The 12,808-nt window shown below is 36.7% G+C and overlaps 1 protein-coding gene across 4 annotated transcripts; it reads right to left on the bottom strand.

Moving 5' to 3' along the window:
• Positions 1-378: 378 nt before the first annotated feature.
• lrp2bp (LRP2 binding protein) lies at positions 379-10,067 on the bottom strand. 4 transcript variants are annotated; one of them, XM_034906729.2, is made up of 9 exons: positions 10,004-10,067; positions 6,482-6,583; positions 4,991-5,094; positions 4,582-4,695; positions 4,280-4,422; positions 3,957-4,062; positions 3,420-3,643; positions 2,424-2,589; positions 379-1,207 (listed from the first exon to the last, which is right to left on the bottom strand). In XM_034906729.2, exons 2-9 carry the CDS (start codon positions 6,561-6,563, stop codon positions 1,148-1,150), a joined length of 999 nt encoding a protein of 332 aa, XP_034762620.2. In that variant the 5' UTR covers positions 6,564-6,583; positions 10,004-10,067; the 3' UTR covers positions 379-1,147. The 4 variants fall into 4 exon arrangements, with proteins under 4 accessions (XP_034762620.2, XP_033870111.3, XP_033870108.3 ...); XM_034014220.3 differs by lacking the exon at positions 10,004-10,067 and adding an exon at positions 6,727-6,881 and having other exon boundaries at positions 2,424-2,487; XM_034014217.3 differs by lacking the exon at positions 10,004-10,067 and adding an exon at positions 6,727-6,880.
• Positions 10,068-12,808: the final 2,741 nt, after the last annotated feature.

Here is a 12,808-nt window from a genome sequence, read left to right as displayed (position 1 = left end):
TGTAATGATATCTAACCTGACTTCCATTAAGTATTATTATTATTATTATTATTATTATTATTATTAATTTTTTTTTTTAAGGATGATTGTGGCTACAAACTATTTTTACTTTCAAAACCCTTGGTTTTTTTTTCCTTTGGTATTTCAGCTTGAAGGTCCTGGTAACTTTCTTGCTTGTTCTTCCCTTGTCTCCACAACCCTCTATTGATATAAAACCATGCAGTGAATTTCAAACTGTACTGTTAGTAATGCATTCTACAGATCAGTGGGTATACACCGAGAAAGACCAGAACATGGTCATGTTTTGGCAGCGGGTGGCACTTCACCAAACCCCACTGTAAAAAAAGAGGTGAAAAGGTGAAAATAAAACAGACAGGGTAAGGCTTGGCTATTTCCTTTATATAAGCATGGCTGATTTTATACTGATTCATATTGTGTGGTATTACATAGGTCTGAATTACAGTTAGGACAAAATGCAAAACATCACATCCGGCTTTATTTGTATATGCCAATGTTTTAATCCCATATCTGTTCCTTTTACTTATGTAGTTAATTGACAGTACTATATTTATTATAATAAAACATCCAAGAATCAAAAGCGCATGTGTTTGCAAAAAACACAAGTTTGCATAAAAAAAAAAAAAATCCACTGCATTTCACAGATTCTGTGTAGTCTCTGGCATGAATTACTAAAAGTGAAAACTTGTCTGCATGACATATATCTCCAGTATTACTGTTCAGATGAAAGGAACCTTTGATGCAAACAATTACAATACTAAAGAAATTCATAAGCGGAACAAACAGCCAATACATTTCGGGGATTTTCATTCATCGTGAGGCAGCATCTTTGCAGGTAAAGTATTCCAAGTGCACGTAACTCAATTGAAGCATGATTTACAAGGTTTTTTATAATGGAACCTTTTAAATGTAAAGGGCACTTGTTCAACAAACAGGCTAATTAAGAACTGAGTTAATGGCACTGGGATGACATTATTTTTATTCATGCAGCAAGTAAATCATTCAACATATGCATAACATTAACCTAATTGTGCACCGTCACAAAAACAAAGCAAAAAAAAAAAAAAAAAGTGTTCTTCGCAGCAGAATCGTTTGTAAATGTTCAGATGGGATGAGGCGTTTTCTAAATCTATCCAAAGATAACTTCATCTTGCAGCTCAGCAAAAATATCCGTGTCAAGACAACATGCCTTCGAATGGAATTTTAGAACAATTAATATAAAAACATCATAGGCATGTGATAGTCGCACAGATTTCACTGTATATATAGATTTTAAAAGTGATACATTCATTTAGTTTAGTGCATATCTCAAGGCAAAATATGAGTTTGTCACCTTTGGGTTCATTGGACACAGCCACAATATATTATTTTTCAGAGGGAGGCCATCAAGCCATCATTGGAAAGAAAAACATAATACTACAGCTATTTAAAATACGTTACAGTGCCTCTCTAATACATTTGAACAGAAATTGTTTAGGCACATTTACAAGCTCTAAATTCTGTTTCAGGGACATAAATAACAATGTTAAAAGACAGTATTCAGATTAAAGACAGTACAAATACAATGGTAAAGTGGTTGTGGCTAGCAAATAATGGCTGTAGTTCCTTAATAGAATAAGATATGAAGATTGGCTGAAAGAACTTAATCTATGTAGTCTAGATAGAAGATGTCTTTAAAATCCTAAAAGGAGTTGTCAGAGTTAACCCTAACCAATACGCTAATAGCAGTACAGGACAGAGGGAAGGAGGTACTTCAGTAAGCTACTAGAAACCAGACGAGCTTAGATCGGTCGAATGGCCTCGTATTGTTCTGAATTTTTCCTATGTTCTTTTATATGTCTCAAGGTCAAGGGGGGAAAAAAGCACATGTTATAGAAAACATTTAATTTTCATATTAAGAATAATATATATATATATATATTATATATATATATGGTACAATACTAGGTTAAAAGAAAGCTCTGTTGGCAAGTCTTAATTTCAGACGCTCTTCCTTAGTCATTTCACCTGGTGAGTGAAACTGTCCACGTCATTAACCAACCAGTTGCTTCCCATAATGACTGACATGCCTTGACCCCAAAGATGTTGCAGAGGTAAAATGACCTACTGTAGGAAGTGCAACAGTAGCAGACTACCAGACAGAAAGGAAAGGAAATCAAACTACCAGACAGCTTTCTTTAAAACGAAAATACATAATTGATAAGATGTGTTTCTTTTGAGACCTACATAATGATTGGAAGAGCGTGACGGGTAAGATTAATGTAATTATTTTGCTAGCTACAACCTCTTTTAAACAACATATACATCTGTATGCCAGTTTTCAATGGAGATTAATAAAGGCTTGATGTTTAAATACATATTTCTAAAATTATTTAAAAAAGATTATAAAACTGCATTTAATTTACCTTTGAGTACAACGGCATGGCTTCCTCCCTGTTCTGCTGTACACCCAAGCCCAGATGCAGACACCTGGCATAGTAGAAAAGTGCAATGGCAATCCCTTGTGTTATGTAGTGTGGCAGACAATCTGTGGTCCTTGCTATTGCTGGAATGTCATCATATTTTGAAATCCTAATTTAAAATTTAAATAAAATCATTATCTGACATAAAAATAAACATTTACCCCTACAGAGTAAACATCTACTCTTGTGTAATGGAAATCAAAAATCTTGTACCATTTCTGCTTTGCTTGTTTTTTTTTTTTTAGTAGACCCACATTAATCTGCTAGCTTGCCAGCCCAACTCAATACAGTGTATTGGAAGGGAAATCTTGAAAGGTTTTTAATTTCCATAGCTCATTTATGGACAGCAGGGGGAGCACTTATCCACTGAAAAGGTTACAGCTCCTTGAGGGGTAATAAAGGAGTACAGGTCTCTTGCCAGCCGCTGCACAACCAGTCACTGTGTCTGTCTACATGGAACGCCAACCCCATGGATGTGTACTACATCAAGTTAATGCAATACATTGGAATGAAAAATAAAAAACTTACAGTAATGCTTATTTATCTGACAATTTGTTGTAAAAATCAGACCAATTAAATATTATCCTTTTTTATATTTTGGTTCTTTTTTATATATATGGTATACTGGCAATATTCCTCTCTTAAGAGGGGACAGATTTCAGATCTGATACACACATACTTTTACTTGCTATTTTACTGATGCATTGGGCCTTAATTTGATGCAAGTGCAATTTTCTGAGGATTATTGTAACAGCATAAACACTGCAAGAAACAACTTAGTTACATTGGAAAGATATAATTTTAAAATCATTTTAAAAATATGTATGCACATGGATACATTCATTGGTAGATCAGCTTTTGGTGGTTTCTCAGAAGATGTGTTTTTGTTAAATAATATTAGAATATAAAAAGTTTGTAAGATAAATGAGATGTTCTTACCTTCTGGCAAGCTCAGTTGCTCTGGAGTATAGCTTGTTGTTGTAGTAATAGGACACCAGATGACCCTGAGCATAGACATTCCCTCGCTCTGCGGCTTCTTTCAAGCACAGGAATGCAGAGCGAGTATCCTTGCGAATGCCATGTCCTTTGAGGTACATGACACCCAGTGCACCCTGGGACTCGAGACTTCCGTTGCCACAGGCTTCAGAATGCCAGAAGAATGCCTGATACACAACAAACGCTCTCTGTACAAACTTTTTTTTCTCAAATATATTGACCGATTTATATTTTAATTTTGGTTTTCTTTTTAGTTTGTTTTTAAAATCCTTATTTTAAAAGTCAAAATAATTAACACATAACTTTAAACATGTAATCAGAAATGCGAAAGTCCAGTAAAACTTCATTTTGGTTCACTAATTACCACAGATTAGTTATACTCCTTTTTAAAATTGATCCTTCAACTTAATCAAGATCTTTTTTTTTTTTTTTCCCAAATTTCGTATTTGCCATAATGTTACAGTATACATTTGTTTTTACCTTCTTTAGATCCGTTGTATGTGGTCTGGAATAAAACATTCCCAGGGCACACTGTGCTTTTATGCTGGCTTTTGGGTTTCCATCATCTGCAGCCAACAGCCACAACCTAAAATTAAAAACACAAAAGCACTGGAAATATAATGCTGCTCTTGTTAATAGCAATCCAGAGACTGTTTAGTGGAGGTGTCTTATCTTTTTTTATAATTATAGATTTTTTTTTTCTTTAAATTGAATACCAATCTCACAGGTGAACAAGTACTGGTATAAATATCCATATAAATATATAGTACTTAAACATCGGAAAGATCCTACAGGGTTCTTACCTTTCTGCCTCTGCGTCAGAGTGTTTGACACTGTATCCTTCCAGATATGCTCGGCCCAGGTTGTATAGAGCAGCATGTTTAAGGGTTTGCGCTTTTGGGGTGTCACATTCGGCAATCTTGTTCATATAATCTAATGCCTTTTTCTGTCCAAAACAAGAACAATATGTTTCTAATGTAACCCTTACAGTTAAAGTTGATCTAAAAACTGTCATTGCTATATATTTGGTGTGTGATTTAAAAGCTGTGGTATACATTAGAATACAGTGCTGTTAGCATACATTAAGCTCTAATGACCTACTCACGTGGTCTGCTTGTGTGCCTAGTCCATCATAATACATCACACCAAGCTGGTACAGAGCATTACGGTCCTTTTCCTTGATTTTTTCAAACTGTTGCAGTGCCTCCTCGTACCAGCCCTGTAATTCGACAAGCTTTTATGACAAGATTTCACATGAAGAGCCACCTTTGAGTCAAACAAATCGACTTACATACATGATTACTGTATATTTCTGCATTAAGAAGTTTCATGTGTATTGCAGGTGGTGGCATTCCCATGCCTATATATGTATAAAAATGTTTTGTTCTGTATTCATAACCTCTTGTACCTTAACATTAGTAGCTATCACTGATTTAATTGTTTTTTTTTAAAGCTCATAGTAAACATTCGTGGTAACAAACTGACAGAATTGTAAAGAAATGGATGAATTTTACTTCTTCAAAGTACAGCTGTCCCAGAAGGAAAGAGGCCTCCTGATCTCCATCCTGAGCTTGGCTCCTCAGCAGCCTCTCTGCTTCCTTTACCAAATCCGCATGGTCTGCAGAAAAGAAAGAAAATAAAAACTTTGAAACTTCCTGGATGATTCACAACATTTTGGTATTATTTTTCCCAGTTCGTATTATACTTACAAAGATCTCAAACAAATTGCCTTTAGTCTGTTTGTGCATGAAATGTAAGGTGACCATATGGCGCCGTGTTCAGCGGGACAGCTTGGGACAGTTCAGGCTTCTCAACTCACAACTCAATGCATTCTGGTAAGCGTAGTCCTGCTTCTCTGAAAGGAAAGAATGGTACCTGAGACAGGTAAAATGTACCAGAACGCATTGAGCTGTGAGTTGAAAAGCCTGAACTGTCCCAAACTGTCCCGCTGAACACTGAGCCAAGAGGTCACCTTAATAAAATATGTATGACTTTGTTCCCACACCACTGAATCAAACTAGCAACAGACTTTTCACAATTTCCCCATTTAATATATATACATATTAAATATAAAAAAGTACCTATTAGAAATGCTATGTGCTTTACAACATTGTTTTGAAATTATCAGCTTTATGTGTTCTCTGTAATGTAATAAAAAGTGACCTTGTGGCAAGCATCATTTAAACCGGAAGGGTTAAGCATACAAACTAGGCCGTCAATAAGGTTTTTTATAAAAGTGTGCGCTTGCCTATCCCCTTGTCTTCTGATGTTCTCTCCAAAACGCTGGTAGGTCTGTAGCAAACTAAATGTATTTTAAACTTCCAACAATATACGAAAGACAGACATATTCAGGTTTTTATTTTTGCGTATGGAAAAGTGCAGCCAAGTTAAAAGCACAATTAAGGCGGACTGCGTGGGAACAAACACACAGCAAGTTAATTACAAATCTGTGATATATTTTGTTGTCGAGGTGCTTGTGTGTACCTCGCTGTTAAGTACTGTACTTGTCTAACTCAGTCTTATTGGCTCTGGTCAAAAGGATGGTGCTGGAGCTGGGGGAAGACTACATATTCATTATACTTTCTTAACTTTTCACTCGAGGACAACACATTTCCTGCTGTCAGAAATATGCACGATTACTGCATGGACATCACATTTAGTTTCTGAAGTTGCTCAAAAAAACTAAATTAATAATATATTAAATATGTATTTATTCACTTTTAAAACACAGTATAAAGAAGGCTACAGAAGTTGCATTATTGTCTATCTGCTCTCGATTTTCTAAACGAAACACTCCGTATTGTGAGGTCTTAAATGGTTCCAAATCTTGACTGGCGTCTACTCACATCCAACCGTCCCTTTTGCCTCCACCTTCTCATCAGGCATCGGGGGAGGTGGTTATATATATATATATATATATATATATATATATATATATATATATATATATATATAAAAGCAAGCTGCTGTGACGTTTCCGAATGTATTTTTAATTTTAACTTTACCTGACTTCTCGTCAAAATCAGTCCTTCCTTTGCCATAAACTGCAGTTACTGTGTGAGGTTGAGATTTGGAACCCGGCTTCATCCCTTTTCTAATGGCTCAACCTGTACATTAACGCAACAACAACAATAAATAAATAAATAAATAAATAAATAAATAAATAACATATATAATGTTGATTAGAGCCCTCCCCTGGTCTGGACAAGCAAAATATTTCAGCGATATTATCACTAATTAATTCGCTTACCTTAATTTATTACAACAAGTTAGTTTTTTTCGTTTGGTTATATTTTGCATGCCTCCCAATAAGTATTTGTAAAGCTTTTTCCTTTCTTTGCTGCGACTCGGATAGAGAAGCCAAATGTTGCCTGGTTACATTACCCTTGGTAACCAAGCGTACAAAAACCATTGTCTCCAAAGCACGCAGCGCCTCTAGTGACTAATTAAAACGACAAAGCTGGGAAATATCAGTGGATGTTCCAGCACCAGATAATAATCCATCCTGAAAGCTGCCATTAATAGTATAGTTTACCATGTCATTTAAAAAATTAAAAAATAATAAAGGGGGAGTTATCATTTTAGTGGCTTTGCCTTACTGTTGTGTGCTTTTATCACGCTTTCAGTTTTGTCATACGGATAGACACCAGTGTTATGTGTAGTACACACTTTTGAGTACTAGTCTATCCTACACAAGCCTGATTAATTTCTTCAAACGTACCGCTTCCCAGGTGCAAGCCAGTTAAGTGACAAAAGCCAGCCGCTTTGACAAACCGAGACAGGGCTGCTAAAATCACTTCGCTTCCCTGGTGAATCATGGTCCCTCCAGAACAAGATCATCTTCTTGCTGGCTCTTAACAAGCGCTTCTAGTTTTCATACTTCTATACAAGCACAAATTAAAAATTACACACATAAACCAAAAGTTTTATAAGTATTATATATTTTTATAATTACATTTTCATAATTTAGATGACAACAACAATATTATCCTAGGCGGCATAGGGCGTGTCTTTATTTTAATTCTTTACGTTCTTTAGTCAATGACGGTCAATTGGGATTGAGTTTGATATATATAATTAACAGTATATTATTTTAATTAAAACTGGAAATATCATCCATCAATATAATTGTAAACCCGTAAACAAGAATGATTAATTTAAACTACTCTTATCCTAAATTAGCAGGATTATAATATATATATATATATATATATATATATATATATATATATATATATATATATATATATTTTTTTTTTTTTTTATGGCCGGTGGCCATAAAAAATGGAGAGGCAGCAGTAGAATCTTATTATTGTATTGTGACTGACACCACTTTTCATAATATTATTATTATTATTATTATTATTATTATTATTATTATTATTATTATTATTATTATTGTTGTTGTATTTAGAAGACTCCTTTATCCAAGGTGACTTATAGGTGTTCAACGGCAGTACTGTATAGGGTTACAATGCAAGATTAATACAGTATAGTTTACAGCAAGTGCAAATAATACTACTAAAATACAATATGAACTAGGATGCAACAAGTTAGGATTACAAGTGATATCTACAATTACATATTAGTAGTTGTGGCAAGTGAGTACAGTGCAGGTACAAATCACACATACAAATTACTAACAGGTGCAAGGGTGTTTATTGATAAATTACTACAATGTCCAGAGCCTTAAGGCAAAACACCTGTAAATAATAATGCTGGAAGTGATTACAGTGGCGTGTATCACTTTGGTTTTGTAAAATCCCACGGGTTTGACCCGCAACCAAAAAGTCCAGTTTTATCACCCACACAAAACACAAAGACACAGATACAGTTCCTACGGTGCGTGATTTAAGTGCTTGTGGTGAAAAGACAGTTCTCAGTGGAAAGTGAAGTGCTGGTGTCCGGGTTTAATGCTGGTCTGCGGCTGCAGCTCCGGATCGTGTTAGTAATCTTTTAACAAACGACACAAACAAACAACGTTTACAAGACAGACTAACAGAACACTCATGGTTTTTACATGTAGGGACTCCTTTTAAGTTCTTTCCTAACCATTCACAAAAGGAACAGATGACCATGACCCCTAGGTTAACGAGCGCATCCGCTCCTCCAATCTTCAGATGCCACACTGTTTACCGACCTCCACCTACCCTACGGAATAAATTGTCGTGCCATTTAGTTAAGGGTACTCTGTTCCTTTTACACAGTGCCCTCACAGGTTGAGAGGGAGATCTAACACCAAGAATCATTCGATCTCTGTCACAGTAGTGCAATGATAGTGCATCAGCTGAGAATCTAGTGTAGTGCGTACAGGTAAGTCCAGGGCATTGGGATAGATCAAGAGATCTACAAGTGCAGTCTAAACAGGTTTTACCCCAGTTCAGCTGTTAAATATATTTTCTCCACCAGCCAACATAATTTATTATAATATACTTCATCTAGACAATGTGGGGAAGCTATAAAAAAGGCCAACAAGATGCTTGGCTATATAGTGAAAAGTGTTGAATTTAAATCAAGGGAAGTAATGTTAAAACTTTACAATGCATTAGTAAGACCTCATCTAAAATATCGTGTTCAGTTCTGGTCACCTCACTACAAAAAGGATATTGCAGCTCTAGGAAGAGTGCAAAGATGAGCGACCAGAAATATTCCGGGTTTAAAAGGCATGTCATATGCAGACAGGCTAAAATAATTGAATTTATTCAGTCTTGAACAAAGAAGACTACGCGGCGATCTGATTCAAGCATTACAAATTCTAAATGGTATTGACAATGTCGACCCAAGGGACTTTTTTGACCTGAAAAAAGAAATAAGGACCAGGGGTCACAAGTGGAGATTAGATAAAGGTGCATTCAGAACAGAAAACAGAAGGCACTTTTTTACACAGAGAATCGTGGGTGTCTGGAACCAACTCCCCAGTAATGTCGTTGAAGCTGACACCCTGGGATAAGCTACTAACAACCAAATGAGCAAGATGGGCTGAATGGCCTCCTCTCGTTTGTAAACTTTCTTATGTTCTTACTTGTTATACACTGCAGCATATGTTTAAAATGCACTATACAACATAAATATATAGCATTTAGATTGCAAGACCACATCACTAACATACTTTGCATACAATATTTTCTAAACAAAGTTGTTAAGGCATGAGAAAGTCAGACAAAAAAATCAAGCACATCCTATTGATTTAATTTGCTAACCTTAAATAAATGACCAACAAAATAATTATATACCTACTGGCGATAAATTAGTTTTGCCTGTGCTGGGTAAAATAAACACATACTGCTGGGGAAGGGCTAAAATAATTAGAGACTAAGATCTGCTCGGGCCTAAATTTAAAACCCGATCCGAACCCGACCCGTGCCTGAGACCTTTGAAATATTTACATACCCGACCCGACCCGACCCGACCATCTCCGCAAATATATTGTAGCGATCCGTGTATTGTGTTTGTGTACTGTATTCCCTCTTGTTTCTATTGTCTGTTATTGCCGCTGTATTGTGTTCCTTTCCCCCCGTCTGTATTACCTGTAGCTGCGGGTTCGCTCTGTCTCTGGCTGTGCGAGCTGTCCCTGTCATAGGCTGTTTCTTGTGTGTGCCCATTGGTCCTGGTGTGCGGCTGGGGACCAATGGGTTAGCTGTTCGCTCTGGCACCCGATTAACATAAAGGGGCGGGGCTTAGCTATAAAACGGGGCGTTGGACGCTCATTGTGGTCGGTGCAGAGCAAGTGGCTGGAGCAGTGGGCTCTGAAAGAAGTTCATAAATAAAGCGTTGAACTTGAAAACGGCGTGTTGTGTTTGTCTATCCTGCGCACTGCGTGGAAACGCTACAATATTACAAACATATGCTATTGAAACTAAGTACCTTCCGTGTAGAGTATTCCCGGTTTCCAGTTAAAACGTAAATAAATAAAGAAAAAATCACTCAATTAATCATATCTCATTTACTTCCTTTCCTAATAATCAGAAACTGCATGATTTAAAAGAAGACAAAAACAGGCACGTTCAAAACTTTGTTACCATTAATAGCAACACAGAAGATGCTCTTGCAAATTCGCATACCCATTTTGGACTCGCTTATATCATATCAAACCGCTAAATTAACGTTCAACAACAAATATTAAACTATTTTCAGTGTGCCGCTGCATAGATGAATTTCCTTTCTTTTTGCTGTCATATTTCAGTAATATTTTGCAAGATTTGCATTGTACAAAGTCGCCTGGACTTTTATTATCGCTGAATACAACGTCGTAACTTTTCTAAACAGTGGATTTAGATGTACCCTTTCCAGCAACAGAACGTTCCACTGCTACACATTCTCCTGTATGTTACTTGTTATATATATATATATATATATATATATATATATATATATATATATATATATATATACTGATGCACAATGAAAACGCAACAGTCTATGTTTTACATAAGTAGCTTATGGAGCACATACGTAGTATTGTTCCTTGGGATAACAAAATACAGAGCTCAAGTCACTTGAATTCATAAAAATGCCAGGTGCTCAGTGTTTGGTATTTGAGTTGAGTTAAAAATGACAAATGAGTTGATTAAGAATCTGTATAAATAGCCATTCGAAAATACATGATTTTAATTAACTCAAGAACAGAAAAAGATCGCCTGGTTGTTATTGGCTTGATTGAAGGCTGCCTGTCTGAGAGAAGTTGCCCGGAGAATGATTCTGCTTCAACATCTGAGGTGGTGGCAGAGAGAGTGGTGGAGTGTTTTATTCACCGGTGAATGCCGTTTTGCCCTTGACAGACCTGACGGAAGACAATGTGTGGGAAGACGTCATGGTGAGCGTTGCTGACTGTTGCGTTGTTCAAGCCAACTGGTCGGGTTGTGGAAGTGTGATGATGTGGGGAGGAATCTCCTTTAACACAATGTAGAGGGTGGGACCATGGGAACCAGGAAGAGAGAATTGCCGGCATTATAAATACTGGCACCGCAAGGGTGCAGTAGAGCGAGGTGATTGGTGTCGTTGTGGCGGTGCGGTGTAACTGTTTTTTTTTATTTTTCACTATTATTAATTCTGGTGTGGTGATTTGTTTCTAGGTACACTTAATATATTTACTTAATTATTCACGTGTGGTTTCTTTTGTTTATTTTATCACAGGTGGTGCTTGACTGTCCTGGGCTTTGGTGGGTGGAACAGCGCAACATTATTTATCAATTGGATTGACGTTTCTCTGTCTCTCCTCTAGGTGTCGCTGGGGACAACAAGTAAACAATTATTTTTAGTGCAAGATATATTAAGATTATGTTTTTGTTCTATTGCACTGCAGCAATTATTTTATAGGGCAGCAGTTATAGGGCAGCAGTGTGGAGTAGTGGTTAGGGCTCTGGCCTCTTGACCAGAAGGTTGTGGGTTCAATCCCTGGTTGGGGACACTGTTGCTGTACCCTTGAGCAAGTTACTTTACCCAGATTGCTCCAGTAATAACCCAACTGTACAAATGGGTTATTATATGTAATAAATAATGTGATATCTGTATAATGTGGTATCTTGTAACAATTGTAAGTTGCCCTGGATAAGGGTGTCTGCTAAGAAATAAATAATATATTTTTTTAGTTTTGTTATCTATAATATAGATTTTGCTCAAAGAGCACAACCAATTTCCATTATTTTGTCTTTTCATTTATTTGAGAGGGGCTCTGTGTGTGGTACCCAAATATTGCTGGTATATAGATAAGGTTATTTGAGGTTATGTTCCTTGTTAAACTATATATGGCGTAGTTTGGCTAGCGATCGCGGCCGCCACAAGAGCGCCTTTGGTGCAGATTGAGGGCAACCTTACTGCTCAGCAATACATTGATGAAGTCCTTGAGGCAACAGTTTTTCCATTCCTGCAAGCCAATCCGGAAGTGTATTTTCCAGCAGGACAATGCAAGACCAAACGGTGATAGGATTACAGTTGCACGACCTCAAGAAAACAATGTCGAGGTCTTGCCGTGGCCAGCTTTTTCTCCTGACCCGTCCAATAGAACATCTGTGGGACCAAATCGCCAGTGCCATCCACAGGAGACAACTGCAACCAGCCAACCTTCGCCAGCTGGCTGCAGCTGCACAGGAAGAGTGGCAGAACATCCCACAGCAGTCTTTCCAGAGGTTGATCAAGTCTATGCGTCAACGCTGCCAGGATTGTGTTAATGCTTAGGGAGGTCATACCCGATACTAACTTTGTAATGTTTTCATTTTGACAGTGTGTCACGTTTCATACTGAAAACTTATCATGATTCTTTGAGCTGTATTTTTGTTCACATTTTCTGTGATTTTGTTTGATATCTATGTTTAAAATATTTGATTAAATCCATT

Source organism: Acipenser ruthenus, chromosome 2 (assembly GCF_902713425.1).
Source record: "Acipenser ruthenus chromosome 2, fAciRut3.2 maternal haplotype, whole genome shotgun sequence".
Lineage (NCBI taxonomy): Eukaryota > Metazoa > Chordata > Actinopteri > Acipenseriformes > Acipenseridae > Acipenser > Acipenser ruthenus.
The sequence above is the reverse complement of the archived record's forward strand: the minus strand, read 5'-3'. Positions and strand labels throughout refer to the sequence as shown.